This window comes from Buteo buteo, chromosome 5, assembly GCF_964188355.1.
Source record: "Buteo buteo chromosome 5, bButBut1.hap1.1, whole genome shotgun sequence".
NCBI lineage: Eukaryota > Metazoa > Chordata > Aves > Accipitriformes > Accipitridae > Buteo > Buteo buteo.
The window spans coordinates 13438076-13461003 of NC_134175.1; the positions used below are offsets into that span (position 1 = coordinate 13438076).

Consider the following 22928-nt stretch of genomic DNA (forward strand, 5'->3'; position numbering starts at 1 on the left):
TCATTTGGCAGCTATAACCAACCCACTTCTCTCCATTTATTTTGCCAAAATGAACGTGAGGCTAAACAAGGTAATATTTGAAGTCAGCACCGGCATGGTGTTAGAAAGAGATTCCAGAAAAATTTGTTTATTGCTGATATACCACTTTCTTATGCCACGTTCAACAGGTCACCAAATGAAATTTCAGACTATTTTGACAAATATTCAGTGTCCTATCCTCCCTTGACTGATGTGTATGCAAACTTGGTTTTGAAGCTAAGAACACAAACAAGCAAGATGCTATCAGACATTATCCCATCATGCTGTGTCAAGTAAGCCATCAGCCACCATACCCAGAAGCGCTGGCAGAGGCTCACTCTCTGGATGCAGAAAAGTGTGACTAAGGAATCACTGCCTTAGTGAAAGAAACAGCCAGCACCACCAGGTACTCTACGCAAGGTGAAAGATGTTTCTCGACTCCATTTTTTGATGTGTTCATAAAAATTCTCCTGCATTGCTTCTGTGTGACAGGTGTGCCCGCATCTGTCTCTCCTCAAGTCATTTTAGAGCAGGAAGCTACTCTATCTCAATAAATCACAAAATAAATCGGAGGCAGAAATTCAAGCGAGCAGAGCACAGAGCTGTCAGTCATGAATTTGAGGTTACTGACAAGCATGCAGCAGAAAATAGGCTGGTAATGTAACATGCCAGATCTCATAGCTGTCTGCACAATTAGCAAAATACCAGACTACCTACATCACATTGGACCTGGTTATTATATTACACCTTCCAGTAACAGCAAAGTTACATTGTGTTTTTATCTCCATTCATTTATGCAGGATTACATTAGGGTATGTTAACCCAGCATGTCACTAACAGCTTGCCATCCCTCTCCATACTGCAATCAGCCTTTGTTCTTGCATACAGGAGACAGGAATGAACAGCAGATAATCTGTATTTCACACTTCATTACACCCCTGGGTCTGTCAGGAATAGTTAATACATTTTCATGTGCCATGCTGAAACAGAGGAAGGACAGTTAGCTAATGCTATTTTGCGGAACAACTGCTACAAGATCAATGCAAAACTAAAAAGCCATCCTGAAAAACTCTTGTCCTGGTTTCAGCTGGGATAGAGTTAACTGTCTTCCTAGTAGCTGGTACAGCGCTATGTTTTGAGTTCAGTATGTGAAGAATGTTGATAACACTGATGTTTTCAGTTGTTGCTCAGTAGCGTTTAGACTAAAGTCAAGGATTTTTCAGCTTCTCATGCCCAGCCAGGGCACAAGAAGTTGGCACAGGACACAGCCAGGGCACCTGACCCAAACTGGCCAACAGTGTATTCCATACCATGGGACGTCCCATCTAGTTTAGGAACTGGGAAGGGGGGGCGGGGAATTGCTGCTCGGGGACTGGCGGGGTGTCGGTCAGCAGGTGGTGAGCAATTGCCCTGTGCATCATTTGTACATTCCAATCCTTTTATTACTACTGTTGTCATTTTATTAGTGTTATCATTATCATTATTAGTTTCTTCTTTTCTGTTCTATTAAACCGTTCTTATCTCAAGCCACAAGTTTTACTTCTTTTCCTGATTTTCTCCCCCATCCCACTGGGTGGGGGGGGGAGTGAGTGAGCGGCTGCGTGGTGCTTAGTTGCTGGCTGGGGTTAAACCACGACAACTCTGAACAGTCTCAATTCTTTTTTAATTGAAGGAGAAACTGAGGGCACCCACAGCACTTTGCACATTTAGATGCATGGTATGACTGACTTGTGTTTTCCAAGCTACTACTAAGTGTCAAACTCCAATCTGATCCTTCTACCCTGCCAATAATTGATAAAGATGCTTTCCCAATATTCTGAAGATGCTGTCAAATAATGCTTTGATCGTCTATATTCACCATTCAGTTGGCTTGACAGATGAAAGCAGGGGTTTATTATAAAACATTTTCAGCTTTCAGTTTGTTATATCATGTTACTGGCCAGGATTTAGGGAACAAACTTTGAAAATGATACAAGAATGTGCCCATTTTTTAACCCCTTAAAAATAATTTAGTAAAATTTCAAAACATGTAACAGTTGGATGTTTTCAGTGAGGGACTAAAGGACAGAGTCTGGCATTCAACTAAGTGAAGGACAAGAAAGACACATCTTGGAAGACTGACTCTAATGTATTCTGACCTGCATAGGTAAGCTTGTAAAGCTGGGGGGAGGGAGGATCACAAAACTGTACTGACCTTGTAAATCCCCACTTACGTCCCACAAGTAGGAAGAAGCGTGCACAGTACTAAAAGAGGCAATAGTTGTAGACTCTGAACTCACAGAGCCCTCCACCTGCAAACACACATGCTGTAGTGATGATTTCCAGACTGGACAAAGGGTCATTGTAAATGCTTTCTCCTAAACATGAGTACCTAGCCAGATGTTTCCACAACACCTAGTGGGCTTCACAAGGACCATGTACACAGGAAATGCTACTTAGTGAAAAAGCAGCGAGCGCAACACAGAATAGAGGAGCTACCAAGAAACATGACTGCCTCTTTAGCCAACCTGCAAACTCAAAAATTTCCACTTCAATCAAAAGCATTTCCACCCAACAGAACTGTCAAGGTTATTACAATGAAGTATAACAGATAACTTAGTGAGAAGGCTCTTCAGTAATATCTGGTAGAAAGGACTGAGCCTCCCACATAAAACAAAGTCGTGATGTCTAGTTCGACCTACTGCTTCCCCATGGCAACTCTTCCAGTTGCTTCAGTGGGGGAAGAGTACTGCTAGCTCTGGGGAAGCTTTGACTCAGAGGAGAATTTCTTCTCCTCCCTGTGACTTGAAGCCTCAGGGAAGCAGTGCAAAGAAAACCCAGTCAGATTTCAGCATGCTGCATTCAAGAAACAGGCAAAGCAAAGGTTTTCCCTCTGGACTGTGTAATGTTGTAGTGTTCGCTACATATCAAGGTGCCACGCTTAGATCACTGGTCGGCCCGGACCAGGGAAAGAGACAGATAACACACACAGTGTGAGCCCCAACTTCCCCCTTTTATTGCACAGTTAATTCCTTTTATACTAACAAGGGGAGGCGGGATTACAGGTACATCACAAGGCTGCGACTAACCCTCTAACTTTCCGTGACATCACGAGATCTTCCGAACGTCGAACCCTACATAATGTGACAACACAAGTCACTTTTGCATGCTCCATCACTTCTCCCCATTACATCCCCCTGCAGTTAAACAGGCAGGGTGCAGCTGAGAAATTGCTCATCACTTACAAGCATTTAGCACAACTGACCCCATGCATGGTTGCTCCTCTAGCACCAGCTTGAACACATTAATAATGATACTTTTTTTTAAGACCACCTGAAATGAACTTCAAGTAAATGTTTTCAAAATTTCTCTGTTCTAAGGTTAATTTTCCAGCTGTCTTGAGCTGTCACTAAACTTTAGGCATGTGAGCTTAAAAAATGAAAATAGTAACGATCAGAACTCTTCAAGTATCATTAGCACCATTTGCATACAAAATTCCCTAGGGATATGTTTGGGAAACTGCAAAAGTTTAACAAAATATGGCTGTGATGGGCAACTGCTAGCAAGGATGACTAGTTTGACAAAGAGAATTGGTCTAAAAATAATGCATTAATAAATTAAATGAGCATTATTTTTAAAAAATTCCTTGGGGAAGGCATTAGAAAAAAAAGTGACATTAAAAACCTTTGAAGTGCATTGCCCAGACGCAATCCAATAAAGAAATGAGCATTCAGGTAAAAACAGGATATAAACTTGGGTAATACAGAGCTGGACTTTTGAACTACCCATATGCTTTTGACTACTTTGCAAAATAAAACCATTTCAACTGTTTTCAGTTTCCTCACGGAACACTACCCATCAAAGGCACACCGCTATTTCACATAATTCATAATTATCTGGAAAATAAAATGCTTGTTTAAAGCTATTTCTAGTGCCTTTTACCACAAAATGTCTCCTCTGAAATGTACAGTGACAAGAAGCAGCATCTATGGACCATGAAATTTTATTTATTATATTTTATGTAGTATAAATGTTTTATATTGAAATGTCTTTTTCAGAATCTTGGACAATTTTGGCAAGTACTATCCAAACAAACTGTTTTGCACCCAAATTTGCCAGCAGTCACTATAGATCAGTGGGTAATATTTCTAATTCTCAGACAGATTTACTTCAAGATATTTAACTGCTAACAACTAAATCTGGCAAGCAGAAAATCCAGTGAAGAACACCCACAGGAAAGGTTTTGCTTCCAGCCACACAAACGCAATTAACTCAAAGCTGGAAGAAATGTTCTTGCAGGTCATTCAGTCTCCATTTACAAAGAGGTGAACCAACCCAAATGCTTCAAGCAAGAAAAGTTAATGCACTAAATGATGCATTCCCTACAGTGGTCACGGTACCTCTGCTCTTGGGCTCTGCAGCCTAAGTCTCAAAGAACTAAGCCACTCTGTCCTTGAGTTTTACATAAAGCCAAAGACAAAAAACAAAAAAGCAGAGTCTAAGCAGTTTGGAGGTAAGGAAAAAAATAAGTTATTTATTAGAATCCTTCTGCAGATGCTTCATTCATTTCCAACACAGATGTTAGCTAGTGTCTCAAGTGAAGGGCAATAGTTCACGTTACTCAGTTCTATCAATAAGCAAAGGTCTTGACCTGCATTGAAGATGCCTATCTAAAGCAGCCTGCACTGGCTGGCAGCCACTGCCAACTGCTCTTTCTGTGAAGTTTGGGATGGTTCTGGATAAGTGACAAGGGAAAATACTTGATCTCTTCTGAACAGGAAGAATCACTGCAGGAAGTAAGCAAGCTAAGTACTCAAATGTATACTCAAATACCTTTGATATAAAAAAGGTAACAAAAAAAGAGCAGGTATGACAGAGAAACAAGAGAAGTTACTGTAAGATCAGTTAAAGGAATTCTTTAAAACAGAAAACCTGAGGAAGAAATACAGATAATACATTTTTCCCAAACCTTGCAGTTTTAATTTTATTTGGAGCTACTGTCTGCTTAGAGAATACAACACACTTGTGACATTTTAGCATTTATATCGCACTTTTCATTCAGATGCATCAAATAACATTTCAGACTAATCTGCTGATAGATGAAATTACATTAATAGAAAAAACCTAACTTCAAGGTGATCAATGACAAGAGATCAAGAAGAATCCAAATTTGCAGACACTACTTAGTTTCAAATGCATTTCTTCAGCTACACAGAAAAATGGATTTTCAAGGTAGGCTTAAATCTAAATGTAATTATGCCCTTATTATGTATAAGCACAGAAATAAAAAGCCAGGAGGATAAAAGTACAGCTGACCATGACATTATTTTGGAGGAGTCTTTAGAAGGATCAAATCTGAAATGATACACAGGCGGTGAGCTCTGGGACTTTTTAACTGTCTGAACGCATTATCAGTCCGTGGACAAAATTACTGTAAACTTCAGCACAGATGAAAGATCCCAAATCTGCCAGCTTCTGTATTTAGCACCCCACAGGGTAGCTCGGAAAGGAAAGCACAGGGCTCCTGGTCTGTGTGGCAGATTGGTTTACAGCGTTTGATAAAACCTGAGGTGATACAGAAGAACGGTAACCCCTTCCCACTCTGAGAACATGCTTGACAAGCAACTTTGTAGTTTTGGATGTAAAAAAAAAAACAAAAAAAACCCAAACCAAAAAACAACCACCCACAAGCAAAAAAAACCCAGCAAGGATGAAATCACTCTTGGTGAAAAAGAAGTTTACAATTTCAAGTTGTTGCCTGTTCTTGGTGGCTCCAGAACTAAAGAGGCTACACTGGGCAACGACAGTTTTTGATGGAGAGGCACAATTTGGTGGGAAATTCAACTTAATCTATTTCCAAAGGGATGCCTAAAGATCTTCTACAGACATATCTGTATTTGTTTCTTACTTAACGATTGTTACTTACAGGCAGACCTCTTGCTGACAACTTTCTCTTTCAATGACTTACCTGTTTTCAGAAGATACATTAATGTCCTCTCCAGAATCTGTCCCAGGCACCAGCATTTTGTCAGGTGCTGCTGGTTCTTTCCCAAAGCTTTGGGAAATTAAGATTACTCTAAAAAAACCCCTAAACTGCTTGCTATTTAAGGAGTCAAAAAACCTGCATACAATTATGAAAGGCTATAAAAGCTCTTCAATGGAATTTTTAATGGAATTAGATTAGTGCTCTCACTTGGCAAGACAAGACAGTCCTCAAGTAATTCAAGGAAAATGTTCATCCCAGAAGACTCATTAGAACAACCTCCAAAGACTGCAAGCAATTAAGAGATTATTTTTTTTTAAGCCTTGTTTCCTAAGGAACTGAGGCTATGTAGGGCAATTAAAATCCTAAAAGAAAACCTTAAGAGGCAGCTTCAGACTCCATAACACCATGAACATTATAAATCCACCTGCACAGAAACAATCCTGAAATAAAAACCTTATTTTCTTTACTACCAAGAGAAGTCTTAAAAAAAAAGAAAAAAGATTCAATAGCTGTCACGACAGCATGCAAGCAACACAAGCACAAGTCTGCCCCAAAATCCCTCTTCCCCAAAAGCTTCTGGCCTCACACATCACTGGTGCCAGCACTAACTGTGTGATTTATCTGAGGGTGCAGTTCATGAAAATACAACATTATCGCAGGTGAAACGAGGCTAGCAATACTGTCCTTAATATCTTCTGTAGGATTTTCGCTAGTGTGCTAGTATTACTGTGGTGAGGAATCAGAATGACATGACTTGAGCAGGACTAGAAGCCGCAACTGTAAGGATGATCTTTTAAAAACCAAAGACCATAAGAGCTACAAACTACAAAGACTACAGCCATAAGCACATCATGAATTGTCCAGAGTCATGTTTTACTGCAGTATGTTACATACAAATTCCAATTCTCCTAAACTTTCCCCTGAATATTCTTACAAATCTACAGTCCCCCTCCCTCAGAATAAAACCACAACGTCTATAAACAACATCATAACAGTGTATACAGCTACCTGAAGACAGATGGACTAGAAATCTAGTCAGTGACAGCAAGAGCTGCTAAAATTTGGTAACTATAGTTAAAACCCATGCTTTCTAAAACCTGGGCCAGAACCAAACTCACACACACCCCCCTATGCAAAATAATTCAAGTATCAAAACAACAGCTACAAGCTTTGCTACTGATCTAGCCATGGAAAAAGCAGGGAAAACTCCCTTTGCTGACAGCAACAGAAGACAGCTAGGGAAAAAAAGGCAAGACCAAGACCCTTTTTACATAGGGTTGCTGTGCTGCACGTTCTTTAAAACCAGACAACTGAGAAATACGACGATGCAGGTACAGATCTGGATGGTTGGCACCTGGAGTGGCCTGTTGGAAGCAGCATGCTGACCTCTCCACATCCAGGAGCAACTGGGTGTTTCCAGCAATGACGATGCTGAGCCTGACAAAAGCTCTCATTCCTCTGGCTGGGGCAAGCAAAGAGAAGGCCACAAAAGCATAGCATTAATGAACTTTTGATGCAATCACCAGTTACCTGGAGGCAGCAAGGAGAGGTGACACTCCTACTGTTCAGTGCATTCCTGAGCTTTATAATTGGACATGTAAGTCACTGCTTTCCAAGGTAGATGCAAATAAAATTAGGGCTCACTGAATTAAGTAAAAAGTTTGTGTTTAAGATGAATCCATGGCAAACGCCCATTTATTCCAATTAGATTTCTCAGCTTTGGCACTTCAGAGCTGCTGGTAAAAGTCCCATGAAAGATGACATGCTAGATTTTCACAAAGGGAAAAATCCCTCCCAGAGTGCTATCCATCTTAGTCTTTCACAACAACACAGCAGGAAGCATTTCCATGCACTGAATACTGACAGGTGAGTTTCACTGAGAAGATGGAAAGACATGCAGGAAAAATCACACAGGGTGACATTACTCATCTTCTCATATTAAAGCAACTCAAGACTGCATGGATGAACAAGTAAATGAGTGTTTGCTATCTGCGGGATGACAAAAATTGCTTTAGCCTTTTAAACTGCTCCAAATACAACAGGCAAATACAATTAAAATAGGACACAGCATTAGCATTCTTGATATGGCAGGCCTAGGAGAGGAAGAAAGCTAAGGAATATTTCGAAAAACATTTCTACTTTAAGCCATGAACACACGAACAATGTAATGAATTTTTCTGTTGTCTACTGCACATACAGCTTTGAAATGTTTTTTTTTTTGCAAAGGCAAACACTGCTAGGAAACGTAAGGGCTTTTAAGGAACCTAGCAAATTGCAATGTCCTGAGATAGTATCTCAAAACAACCATGACAAATGTACTTATGGGAAGTATTTTCTAGATTTCAGCTAACAAATAGCAGACACAGCACCCATAGCACCTCTGCCTAAGGAATACACAAGTCCTGAACTACTAAACTGATTCAGTTTTGTATTACCAAATTATATCCCTATTCTTTCAGTATTCAGCCTAGCTGGCTGCCACAGAAAGCAAATCGATAGTTTTATTTGTTCACTGTACAAAACAGCAAATCCTACAATTTCTAGCACATCATTTTTAAGTGAGCAGTCATTTAAACTTAAACACTTGCTCACTGCCTAGGAATCCATGGAATCAATTCAACTGACAAATAATGGCTCTGGTCATCCACATAATTACTGACAGGCTGACTTCTCTGCTAAATCCAAAGCAGTCCCACCTAATTAACTAGTAAGTGGTCCTTTAAATTCAACAAGAAAACTCATGCTACCAAACTGATGAGATGGTATGAGTGTGAGAAGACTGAATGTTGGGAAACACCTTGCTTAGTTTACAGAGACATCAATCATCTTTTTATTCTCATTTATTGAGCTCTAAACCAATAGAGGATGGTTGCATAACTTCCAGTGATTGTGACCTAACTGCAGTGCAACATGGGCACCAGGAATGTTCCAAAAAGTAACACTACAAAAATGAACAAAGCAAACTTTCCCTAAGCTGGAAACAACTATGAGTTAAACGAAGGCAGAGGAGTGTGGGGGGAAGAAAGACTGAAGGGAAACTACAATTTTATCTGAATGCTTTATTAAATGCTGAAAGCCACAGTCAACCTTGCAAGAAGGTTTCAGTTTAAGAACTGGCTGCATGTGGAAACTGGCGCCAGATCTATAGAAATACAGTCACTAAAGAGGATGTAGTCAACATGCTGGAGGGCAAACCCACCCTCCAGAGGGACCTGCATGGGCTGGAGGAAAGGCCAACAGCAACCTCAGGAGGCCCAGCAAGGCCAAATGCAAAGCCCTGCCACTGGGACACACTCAGCCCCTGCACAGGGACAGTCCCAGATGCCAGACTGGGGTAGCACTGCTGGGAAGGCCACAGGGCGAGGAGAAGCTGAGGGAACAGGGCTTGCTGGTGAGGAAGAGAAGGCTTTGGGGGGATCTAAAAGCAGCCCACCAATACTGACGAGGAGGTTACCGAGATGAGAGAGCCTTCTCAGAGGTGCATAACAAGAGAACACAAGATTGAGCTCCTAAGCTGAAAGGGGGGACATCTGACTGCATATATGGAAAAACATTACCATGTGCGTAACTAAGCTTTGGAGCATCCAACATCACTTGATGACAATCATAAGACAAACCCACAATTGGCAAAACTGAAGCCTTACAAAATTGATCACAATGACGAGGAAATCACTTGAACAGTGCCATTTAATGCAGACAAATACAGGGATCCTATCTCTGCAAAATTAATTAAAAGTCACACAGAGACAGACAGCATCCTCTGTCACTGAAAAGGTCTTTTGATTAAATAACCAATTACAACATAGGTCTCTAGATCACTTCTGTAGCTGATAAGGTACTTTTTGGATACATAACTAGAGGGCTAGCGAGTCTGAATATTGAGATAATCTCTTTGTCTAGCATTTGTGAAAATGGATGTTGATGATTCTGCCCAAATTTGTTTTACCGCCTTCCAAAAAGTTACTGACATCTTGCAAAGTGTGTGAGGAAGACTTGTAGAATTACTAAAGCTGCATAAACAATCATATGTACTCTAAAAAAATTCATGTAAAAGTGATCACTGGCTGAAGGAAGCTGGAAGGGAAGAAGTTTAGTAACTGACAGCTCCTTCCTCAAGCTGAAGGAGGCTCATGAGGGCTGGAAGCTGAAGCTGCACTAACTCAGATCTCAGGTAAGACACAGTTTTTTAAAGCAATTAATTGAACAACTTGAGCTCTGAATTTTCTATTATTTTTACATCTTAGAACAAGGCTGCTTTCCCAAAAGCTACAACTATATGCTCAGGTATAAGCCACAGATTTAATGCAAAAATGAAGAGGTCCCTTATGCAGGAAGAGATCCTAACTGTCCCTTCTAGCCTGATCTGTAACACAAACATTCACAGCAAAACTGTTTTCCAAGAATCAGTAATAAGGATTTGATATCTATGATATGACTTCTTCCACCATCTGCAAGGCAGCAGTCATTTTTGATGACTTAATACCAGCCTATGGAACTGAATGAACTCCAGCCTCCATTTTCAATAACGAGGCAGGCTTCAAGTTAGCTGTTAACCTCTCCAGCAGCCACACTTAGCCTGGAATGCTAGCAAAGAGATTCCAGGATTTCAAATCTGAAATTACATCAGTGAAATACTGAGTTATCTCCTCCAGGAGAACCACAGAAGACAGCTCGAGATACCTTTGTTTTGCCTGTTACAAGCCATATACTCCCATGCTGTCAAATGACCAGAGGCATTCTCTTACAGCATGTTAGACACAGATGTTTGTGTATAAAACTATTTGTATATAGATATATTTGCACATCTGTTAGTATATCGATTGTGCATGCGGGCATATATATATTACATATATACTATTTGTATAATTGTATTACACATGTAAAAATGTCTCAAGAAAAATTCATTAGCATTCCCATATTAATCATATCATGCACTGCAAGTAATTTCTTGAGAGACAGGAAAGGACAGGACCACAGCCATTTGACTTCACAACAAAGTGCTTATACCCCACATGACACCTATGCCCAATAGAGACAAAAACTAACTCACACTGCAATTGCATCCTTTGAGGCTAGTTATAAAAGCAGACATTTCCTTCCCTTGCATAATTTATTCTCTCCAGACAGGCATCATTGGTTTTGTCTTGATGCTGCTCTAAGACATACTACAGAAAATCGAGCACTATCTGGTGCTGTCACTATCAATTAAATACCTAAACTAAATGCATATAACCTCCAAAAAAGTTAACATGGCAGAACATAATTTTACAGATGCCTGTGAGGAGAATACTTATGAGTTTACTAAATAAAAAATGCTTGTTCCAAAAATATTTTTAATTTAGAAGACTGTCAAAAAACCCACTCCATTTCCCTTTCACTTCTTCCACAGCTGCTGTTATCTGGAAAAAACAAAACAAAACAAAAAAACCCTAACGAAACCAACACCCAAAAAAACCCACCAAACTTCCATGCTATTAGTGTAGCAGTACGTATTTTGAGTACTCGCACGTGACATTCTTAATTTCTGTGGATTCCCAAGATTTCCAATTTCTGAATGAGGTTGAGAGATGCAGGATAGTGGTTTCTCAGTATTTCATCACTCTTTGAGAAGAGGACATTACTGGCTGGCTGGCCTGAGGTCTAACAATTTACTTGAAGCACTGGTAAGGCTTGCCTATCACAGCCTCAGCACATCTGACACAAGGCTGTACTAGTACTACGGGAGCATCTCTCCTTACACCTACCCAGACACCAGACAAACTGCTTTTCCTTTGCCAGTTAGAAGAAATCAAGTGCCAAATCTGACACTGAGCAATAGGTGTGTAGCCTCACCATTCCCAAAGAGCTACAAATTTCCCTGGCAAGGTATTAGAGAATAATTCAGTCTAACAATGCAAACAAAGAAAATGAGTCAGCCTGCTACCATCACTATACTGATTTTGTTTCTCTGGCTGTATCCCCTCTGTGACTACTTTCAGTGTTTTATGGCTTGGAAGGCTTCCTGGCACTCCTTGCCAAAATGATACAAACATTTAAAAAACCTCTTTGAGAGTAGGTGTCTACCAAATTTTTCTCACCTTAAGCTTACAGTTTCACCCCAGCCCTACAGACACTGACAAATAGCAGAATAGCTACAAGATCTCATTAAACAAGAAAATAGCTAGAAAGATGATCTTGCAATCCTGATGTTTCCTCTTGAAAAATTGAGTTAAATTAGGTGCACTGCCTGACTTTGCATTTTCAACGAACTCTTCAAATCAACATTTACCTGGAAACTTTCTTCAATCTTTAAGGTTAACTTCAACAAAAGTTATCAGAAGAGTTTAATTAAAACAAGAGATCTTGAACATGCCAAGTGTAACTTTTATATGCTTGAGGTATGCATCCATATAATGTAATGTGACAAAGCTTCAGAGATCCATACAATGGAAAAGTTAGTACTTTGTTCACCTCTACCTCCATGCTGAATCTCAGTTGAGAGGTAAGTCTCACAGGTGTTCATCAGGCCACTAACCAATACCATGTTTTGCTTTGCCCAGTCCATAATACACACAGAACAAACAGAATCAGTAAAAAGAAAATAAAATTTCCACTCCTGTCTTTCAAACATGCCCAAATTTCTCCTGGTTTAATAAAAGCATGCAAGATGTAAGAGTTGTGAAGAAAAAAAGTTGCATTTTGAAAGAGACAAGAGAAGAATGAGATCTTTTTGTAGGTCTTTTAAGGTAAAGGCTACTTACATAACTGCGCCAAACCAATTCACTACCATTTGCTGCACAGAACGTGTACAACTTCAGGGAAAATCTCAGAAACAAGAAGGAAAAGATCATCTATTTTGGGGGTATGACTACATTATGGTCAACAATTCTAGCATACAGTGAATAACACTACTGTGTTGAGTTTACTTTCCCAGATAAAGCACATTTTGTTAGAATAACTGGTTGCTGATACAATGAGCCACTTAACTGCCTGAAGTACCACCTCGAAAGCTTTAAAAGGACTGACTGGGAATCGCTGAGTACAGTATGTGTATTTGTTTAGGAACAACATGCTTTAAATAAACCACTGACTCACCTTGTCACGCAAATGATGCTCTGCAGCCTCAATGTTCAAAGGATCATCAAAATTCAAAAGGTCCTGGAAAATAAACACAGAACATTATAGGGTTCCCAATCACTGCATTGTCAAGGAATCCAAAGCCCTAATGAACAAGATAATGAAACAAAGCGAACAAGACCAGCAAGTGTAGTGCCATTTTCTCACTATCTTGGTAGGTATCCCTGCCAAAGGTAGATGCAAATAAGTCTGATGATTGCAAACCAAATCTCAAGTCAAAGGACAACAGCAGCAGGGCATTTGTCCCTATGTGGTAGCATGCCACACACAGCCCCATGACACTTCTCTCTGGCAGTGATGCATTTCTATTTGAAAACAGTTTTAAATAAAATTTTGAAGAAACATTCAAAGCTTCAGAATGCACAATTCCTGTTGATTTTTATTCAAGGTTAAAGTAAACCCTTTAAAAAAAACAAACCTGCAAACAGCCTGGTGATAAAGCAGGAAGAGCTTCCTTAATACCATCTCCATAGCAAAGCAATTTAATTCCCTCTGTGAAGAAACTACATAACCTGGAGCCTGACAGACAGGAAAGTTTTAGTGCAATGGGAAAAACAGGGCCAAGAGAAAAGGGAGTGCAAAGACCCCAAGAGCTAAGGTCATGTGGGGCCAGGGAGCAGAAATAATCAAAATCAAATCTCAGGTCTGTCAGTTTAATCTCAATAAATATTAACTTTGGAAGGAGAAAGCGTCTAGGGTTAAACCCAAAGGAAACCAAGATGCTGATAGAAGAGGAATTATCATAAAAAATAACACTGAATCACAAAAACCCCTATTCTGCTTGCAGCCCAGATCATTTTCCCCAGTTTAAGGTTAGCCTGTGACAGCAGTGAAGCACCATCATTTCACAAGTGTGAAAGGCTCACGTCACTCTCCAACTCATTTTCAAGCAGCAAACTTCCCATTTCATTCAAACCAGGACACCAATCCATCTCATTTTCACTCACTTCCTTCAAGAAAACCTCAAAAGAATCTGCAAGGCCAGTACGATCCAGTGCCAGCTTTTCAAAGACCAATTATTTGTATGAAGCTGGGTGTGAGGGAAATCCAAGAGGCAAGCTGGGAAGCATGGCTCTTACCAGCCATGACAAATCCCTGTGGTCTCCAATGCATGACCATCACTCTCTGCAGCTGTTTGCACAACGGATTATTTTTACATGCAGTTCTGCCTCTGAAGGCACTCCTTTGTACCTCCAGTGGATTTCACTTTCTTCCAGTTACTTAGCATGCAGTGGGAGACTAACAGTGAAATGCAATTACTCTGTTGAAAAGGCAAATGCTCTCCAATCTTCTAAATCAATTAACCAAAAGAAGTTGTCGAAACAAATCAGGCCTTTGGAAAGCTTAGGAGATTGTAGCCAGCCACTGCCTTGGTCTACGCTAGAGGTTTTAGAAACACACCATGATCCTGGTGACAGTGCTGGAAGCACAGTCACTGCTTTGCCCCTCCTCCTGCAGGTAGCGGTGGAAGGAATTCCTCTCTCTGAAAACAGGCTGGGGCTAGCAAAGCCCACAGCAATGCTCCTCACCCAAAGCTTTTCACAGCCTCCTCCATATACCCTGGAGTGGCTGGGGTAGTTCTCTCCAGAGTCGATGACAAACATGGTGACCAAGTTAATGCCTTTCTCTGCTTTCTCTTGACCTTCCTACCCAGCAGCAATAGCTGTGGAAGGGGACCACAATCCTGGGCTCCCTAAAAAGGCAGCTTTTGTACAGTAAAGACTTAACCTCTCTCTGCTTTCAGGGCAAAAGCAGCTGTTGCATCCTGCCTGCCTCTTGCAGCTTCCTGCCCTCTCCTTCATTTTCAAGTTGCTCCTGTAATTATGAGGCACAGTTTTTTTGCTCCTGTCAATCTAAGGAAAAGGGGGAAAATGGAATCCCTGAACAAAATCATATAATTTCTGTGACAAGTCAGGGCTTATGCAAATTGTGCGGGTGGGTACCGAGGTCCTTGAACAGGAATATAAGTGTTCAAAACAGGAATGAGACTGCAGGGCAGTTACTAATTCCTAAACATAATTTTTAAAAAACATAAAACCAACACAATTTCTTCTCAGAGCAACATGAATTTCTATTTCCTGCCAACCAGCAGAAGGAATTTCATACTGTGTGGAAGATCCCAATTAACTTGTTAGCAAAATATCCCATAATAGATTTGTAACCAAAAGTAAAAACGATGTAGGAAAAAGCTGGCATTTCAGACCATCTGCATGAGTCTTGCAGTTATACAAACAAAAGCACAAACTGATTTTATACAACACCCACTGAAGCCAAAGAAAATAATGACCTTAAGTTTAAGAAGCAACAGACAGGGTTCACATTAGGTGATGCTGAAACCAAACGAGGCAGGAAAAAGGAAAGTGGATATGTAAAATATTCATTTACTTACAGTAAATAAAGAGTTTAACCCCCAGACAACATCCTGCAAAGGAAAAGCAGAGTCAGTTAGGCATGCATTTCAGGTGTTTTGAACATGTTCTCATACTTTACTTTTCTAGTAATCTGTGAAATTACTGGAAATCAAACCTAGATTAAGGATGATGTTTTACTAATGTAAATAAAAATATTTTAAAAGTTTTCCCATTTCATGGATGCTTGATATTTAGAAGCCACCAAAACCCAAATACTGTATATTCGAATACAAGTTCAGATATTTCTGTGTGTATAGGAGCCTTATTCCTGTTGCTTCTCTGCTCAAGGAGAGCAATAATACCTTAGTATATGCCAGCAACTGACTGCACTGCTTATACCCACCCTTTGAACTAAAACTTAATTCATCAATGCATTCTTAAAACTAAAAAAATTAAAACAGTGTCAGACATATTTGAAACTGTGTCAAAATATCAGAGGAAAAGAGATTAAGGAGTACAGAAAAAATATAATTCTTATACAAACATATGTCTCAATTTTACTGGCTTTAAGTGTCTATTTAACCACAGCTGAATAGAGAGTGTTTGCAATTCCTGCAAACAGGAAGCTTTAGGGGAATCTGTGTCCAAATGGTGCCATCAAACATAGCTTATTTTGGGGTGGGCATCTCCAAAAGGGTTCCACTAGCACTGACCTAAGAGTCCACATCCTCAGTTACAACCTTCAGAGAGTAAGAAAATGCACAAGATCCAAATATCATAGAAAGAGACTTAAAAGCATCACCTACCACCAACTCTGAGGCTAAGCTTTTCTACCTAGAGGAAAGACTATTTTCTTTAGTAGCAGCATAACTAAGCTACCCTACTGCAAAATCCCACTGAAGTCTCGGTACTGGAGCTCACACCTACCAGACAATTAAGTAAGATCGGCATTGTGCCTCCTGCCCTTACAGGCTGCTAGCACTTGACTGCCTACCCATGAAAACCACACTGCCCGATTTCCAGTAGTGGGACAAACACTGCACATTCATCATTTCATGGCCAAAATGTACCTTTCACAATAAAGCCTCAAAGTAAAAATTTCCTATCCATGACAAAGAACTTCAATAAATGCGTGTATTTCAGTTGGCTTCCTGTTCCAGGCCCTCTGCTGAGAGTGGTGGACCACAGAAATCCATATCCCTTAATGCTATCCAATTATGTCCTAATGAAAAAGATACAGTGTCAGCATTATCCAGACAACAGCCTCTCACAAACCAATTTTCCTTTGAGCTTGTACAAACAGACTACTCAGTTTATCTGCTTTTAATAACCTGAATCTGCCCAGCAAAGCTGATATTGGCAGTGTTTTCAGCTTCAGTATCTTCTCCTAATGGAGCTTCTGAAATCATCAGGTGTGGCAAAGACAGCAATTCTTTCAAATGTACCCATCATCTTTAGTGGCAGCCCAGACACATAAACCGCAAAAAAGGGCATACCCGAGACACCTAAGAATTACAGTTATCCATACATTTTAAGACTACAGTGCTGAGCAGTCATCCCCAATCCCAAACGACCATACTGTCAATTCCTTGGTAAGTGTGAGAAAATGGACTATTTAAAATAATGGATGAAAGTCATAATTTTACCCTTTATTTAAGTTCTGTTGTTCAACTACAACTACTGTCACAGAAACTGGGCATAGCAGAGGTTAGCAAAACATGGTACTATGGAAAACTGTATTAAGGAATCCTGGCAATAAACTATTTGTACAGTGAAGTGGTGCTAGAGAAAAAATAAGCCAAAGTCACTGATTAAAGGAGGATTTCAGTGGTGTGAAGATTAGGAACAGGCATGAAGGTATCAGCTTCTACTTCACTCTCCTGCATTCAGGGATGAAAGGGTGTGCAGCACAGCACAGGGGTCTGCTCCGCTCTGGTACACCCCTATGTTTGCTGCCCCTGGCATGGATGCAGCCCGAGGACTGACTGATGCAGGGTGTGTAACCAGGGACAGCTGAGAACGCCCCTGTCTCCAGCCAGCCGCTCTGGCCCAGCAGATGCTCCGACCCCTGAAGGTCAGGAACCCCGTCCACAGCTGCCCTCAAAGGCTGTACTGTCCGTCAGGGCAGCAGACTGAATGTCTTGGGGGTGTTAAGAATTTCTTGCATCCAATTTTAACTCACTGTGTGTTTCCCACAACCTTTGATAATGGGACCTTACTAAAGCGTGGTAATTTGCTTTCTTCCACTTGAAGAAGCAGGAATAAATTAACTTTTTAAGGGTTGACTTTCATCTACACCATGTGACAGCAGACTGTAGCTAGAGAATGTGATGCAGAATAACAATACTGAGTGTTAAAAAACATCCTAAAGCACTATGAAGAACTCACACTAGCATACTGGGGCCTGTCCATTTCTAAATCCTGCCTGAACACCAAAACAGCACTCACAGGGTTGCAAACTGTCCACAACTGTTCAACCGCTTACCAGTATGGCTAAAAAGAAACAAAAAAAAGAGCAACTCAGTCACATTGATTCTGAAATCCTAAAGAGTTCACCTTCTCTTTACATTTAACAGTGCTGAAGCCCCCAGTCTCCCAGAGCCTCCCCACTAGGACACTTCAGATTCTTTCTCCAGACAAAACAACTTCTGCTCCAATAAAAGCAGCAATGAGCCATACCTTACACAAGTAAACGTTGCAACTCAAAACAGAAATGTGAATTACATCAAATTATTTTCCCATTCCATAAACGCCCACTTTTGAAGTTTACCTAAATTGCTACCAGATTCTCATTTGCCTGGTTTTAAGGCTTTGTGACACTTGACTCATTCAGGCTGACTCTGCACAGAGTTCTATCAAAAAAAAAAAAACCCAACAAACCACCACAAAAAAAAAAACAACAGTAAAAACCTCTGTAAGTCTGTGAGTTTGCAGAATGCTGTATGTTTTCACAGCCATTCTAGACACCAAAAAGCATAAAAGGATTATTATTATTACTGAATAACTTACATATGAAATTCTTAGAATCATTTCTGATGTTTCCACCTATTCAAGTTTTATGATTTGCTGGATTCATTTTATACCCTTGCATGTCTCAATAAAAAGTAATGCTAAATTACTACCAGAGGGTAACACTTATCGTAATGAGTTTGAGGCCAGCCTGGATTTAAATCTAGGATATTGAGAAAGAGAAGTGGGATGGAACAGATGAAGCAAGTATTTCATGCTTGAAAAACTTGACACTGTTGCATTGCAAAAATAATCACTTTGCAATATTGACTTCAGCAGAGCTGCCTGCTGCATGCAGATAAGCACCTGCCTGAACACTTGCTTCACATTTTTCCTGATTTACTAAAAGGATTTGCAAGCCATCAAAGATCCTGTCAGATTTAACAGTTCAAAACCTTCTGTTTTCTTTTAATGTAGTAAGACATCGTCCTTGGCTTCAAACACTTACTGAACTTCTGGCTTAAATACTCTGAAAACAGAAAGGTAACCCTATGTACAAGAATTTTTAAAGGTTATCTTCACACGTAGTAGCAGGGCAGATGTCACCTTACGATGTTAATAATGCATACCCTTATGCTGCTCCACTTCAATGAGAGAATCTACTTGCAAAAGCAGAATCAGACACAGGGATCTGCTTGTTCAGGTGGCAAATACCCAACAAGGCTGTTTCCTTTACAATGCTTCTTTTTGTCTACTTTCTCCTACATGCTTAACATCAAAGTTAGAGTACAAGCACACCCACTATTGAGGAGTAACCTCAGAGCGAAACCAAGGACCTCTTGTGCTTTTCGTAATGAAGCAACATGGTCTGCTCAGAACAGACCCTGCAGAAGAGGCTGCATAATTCCCAAACTGCTTTATCTGGTTTCTGCTCCAGCTGTGCCCAGGCAGGCCCTCTCCCTGTCCCCCTTGCCTCCCAGAGGCTTTGTATCAGCACAGACGTCACCCATGACATTAGATGCCTTCATGAGCCAAGTGCATGCAGGTCTCAGGTAAGTAAGTGTTTTTAATTCCTCTCTACTATGTTAGTTCAGAAGATTAAAGTATCATACTTGAACTAAAGAGCAGTACCTGGTTAAATTCACAGTGGAAGAGGTGATAAGGAAGGAAACATGCTCTGCTCCTTGGCACTGTCACTATTTTGAGCTCAAGCATAGGGAAGTCAACACAAGCAAGTCAGAAGAACAACAGGCTGTTAAATAACCCTTTATAATTACCCCTTTTAATTCTTGAGTATTTATGTTTTGCATTTGAGTGAAAGGTTACATTAAACCCCTGCCCACAGATTTATTTACAGCTTGCCAAGTGAGGAAAAAAAATCTGCCACTGCAGCAGTGTTTAAAGTTCAAGAGCAATGAATCAAAATCCTAAATACAGCTTTTGAAATAGCCTCTCCTGAGGCTAGAAAGTCTCAAAGCATTGCATTTGTAGGAGGTCCTAATTCATTTAGTCACCAAATCTTCCCAAGTGGCAGTTCTCACAAGCACTTCACAAAAGTGATGCCATTGAAACCATGTCACAGACAAGTGTTTAGCTACGCTTGCTCATGTTTGGAAATATAACCACACAGCACTTCTTTTGAAAAGAGAGTAAACATGTTAAAGGAAAATCTTAATTTACAATTTACAGGTAAAGTATATTTAATACATTACTTTAAGCAGAGAACAAGCCAGACAAAAGCAGCTAATGAACTTCCAAAGAAACTTTTGTAGAGATCCAAGGAGCATTTCTGATCTAATAGGCTGATAAAATAGAAGTTCACTGCTAAACCATTTTTTGTATACAATTTAACCCATTCAGATCAATGAAAGGAGCAGCAGCCATTTATACAAGCAGATATCTGAAGCAATTTTTTTTTTTATAAAAACAAACTGAAGCAGGAACTCCAGTAAAACAAGTGTCAAGCTTTGTACATCACAGTTTGGAAAAGGGCTTGAAATTACACCCGAAAACTCAGCATGCTGAAAGTCAGGCCACTGCATGGCTGTCTCCTAGGGCAGCTCTCTACTGTCCTGTCTGCCTATGCACCAGCTCAAGATGGCTTTGCACTTCCATTCACCTTCTTCCATCATCTCTTACAAACAAGCTCAGCTTCCTTCTCTCTTCATTGCATCCCAGAAAACCAAGCACGCTTCATCCCACCCAGTCCTACCTTACCCAGGCTCTGCTGGACTTCTCTTTCTGCCTCCTCAACATGCCTCCACAAACATCTTGGATTTCCCCCCATGGACTAACCACCTGTCTGCAATCACTACAATGTAACTGAGGGCACAAAACTTATCATTGGTCCAAGGGGTTAAAAAAAGTATGTCATCATATCAGAGATAGTAGGCACTTTTTAGCTTACAAAACCCCCTGCTTCCCTCCTTAGCAGTCTTCTCCCAAATAAAATGTTCTCTTTTACATTTCCTCTCCCTGTCCAGCTCCTCTCTAATCTTGCATATAAGGCTGCTATAGTATCTTAAAAAATTCCTGTGGCAGGTAAAAACCACTGTTTCCACCTGGCATAAGGCAATGAAGAGAACATCAGCTTTCTTCAATCAGCCACATAGGCCATCTCAATTCTCATGTGCCTGCAATCCCAGCTTATGCTTCCCACCCAAACACAACAACAGTAGCTTACTTAGAGGGCTTTGGGTAATTTAAATGGCATGAACTGCTCCAATTAGCAAACACAAAAAAAGAAGGAAGGCTGGAAAACGATTTCTTCCATGCTCAAGTATACTAGAGGGAAGAAAACAGGAACAATTATAGTCTGTTCCTCTCCCAGACCAAGACAGTTGTGAATTGCCAAGTGTGCAGGAGCACTTGTCTAAAATCCCTTACTTTTGTTACTGACTCCTTGACATTTGTCCCCAAGGTTACTTCAGAGCAAGCAGATAATCTTTTATAAATTGTTCCCAGGGGAATTCTGTGATAGCTTCTTAATGAACTACACTACAGTGATTACGAACACTAAAGCGATCGCCCTCCGGAGACCAGTCTACTCAACTGATTAAAGTTGACAAAAATTGCATATTCAGAAATCAACAATTTGGGGAAAACAAGCATAGTTTAATTAGACTTACTAATGTACTGCACTGTTTTACTGAATCACTCTTTAAAAACATGCTAGTAATAACAGCTACTCTATTTAAAAGAAAGATTTAGCTTTGCCAGAAGCCATTAAAGAGAGAAAAAGAAAGTTTTTGCAAGTCTTATGAAGCAAAGGTTCATACAAAAGACATTGATTTGTGTAAGTATTTTCGCCAGTCTGGGGCATGTACAGAGGGGGAAAAAATAAAACCACTCTTTACAAAACAGATAAAGCAGATTTATAAAATCAAAATACAACACAATGCACTCCTGCACAAAAACTTCCTGAAGCTTATTTTAAGAATAGAATACTGTCAGATCTACATAGAAGATTGTATTCAGTGGCTTATAACTTCTCTTTACCAAATACTGGATCTGAAGGTTTTTTGTCTGCCGCTTATTCAATTTTTAGAGGTGCAGAAGAAAGGGAAAGAAATGAAAGCAGTAACAATGGACATTTTAAGCACTTTAGAGAGCAAAAGTATCGAAGAAACATTAAGTCTTTTGCACTGCACTTTTCTTTAGATGACTTCCTTTACAGAGGGAGACTTGAACCATTGAAAGGTACATTGTGGTAAAGCTGTGCCTTTGGCAACAGCTACAAATACCTATCTAAATTGTGATCAACAAGGACATTCAGAAACCCCTTTGACTATAACAACTAAGTCTCCCTTGCTTGGTTTTCACTGAACACACACAGGCTTTGCCCATTCCCTGGTACCAATCAGAGCCACAATTGACAGCGCAGCCCTCATGAGAAGCATCTCAGGCCAGGGACTTGCACAGCGAGCAGGGCACCGATGATGAGGTCAGTGTTCGGTTCAGAGCAGCAGTGCCACCTTGAAGCTGGATCTCTACCTGTCCCCACTGTCCATGGGGTCAGTGCAGTTGTGTGCGCAGAACAAACTTCTAGATAAAGTCAGGCCAGACATCCTGTTGCAGATGCATGCCACATGGCCTCCAGCACCAAGCAGGGATGTAGAGATCTGGACCAACAAAGAGGACACCAGCCTCCAAACCATACCAAAAAAGGCTCTGAACCACTGGGAGCTCCTACACCACCTTGAAGTACTACTTACGTTATGGAAAGAGACAAGTGGTGCACAGCCTTTCATGTCTGCTGACAACCAACAGCCCTCAAATGGTTGTGACTCTCTTGTTGTTCCTCACATACCTCTTTACTGGTTCAAAACCTCTCTCTTCTGTACCTGCCTCTACCTTCTGCTGCTACTCCCTGAATTAATTTCTGTATTTCTTCTGTATTTATCCCCTCATGTTTCACTGCTTCCCTAGAGCTGTCTTCTGCAATGCTGATGTATTTTCTGTTGCTGAAGGTGACAAGAAGGTGTGCAGCTTAGGCCCTGAGGAAGGGATGCCATAAACATGCGTTGCAA

General features: G+C 40.4%; 1 protein-coding gene across 6 annotated transcripts in view; it reads right to left on the reverse strand.

Moving 5' to 3' along the window:
- Nucleotides 1-22928, reverse strand: part of UBE2F (ubiquitin conjugating enzyme E2 F (putative)) — an 86293-nt gene that overhangs the window by 19073 nt on the left and 44292 nt on the right. For all 6 annotated transcript variants that reach the window (XM_075027900.1, XM_075027897.1, XM_075027896.1 and 3 more), the window contains 2 exons: nt 15489-15521; nt 13058-13120 (listed from right to left, as the gene is read on the reverse strand). In XM_075027900.1, coding sequence (XP_074884001.1) covers nt 13058-13120; nt 15489-15521 — 96 coding nt within the window. The remainder of the gene's footprint in view (nt 1-13057; nt 13121-15488; nt 15522-22928) is intronic.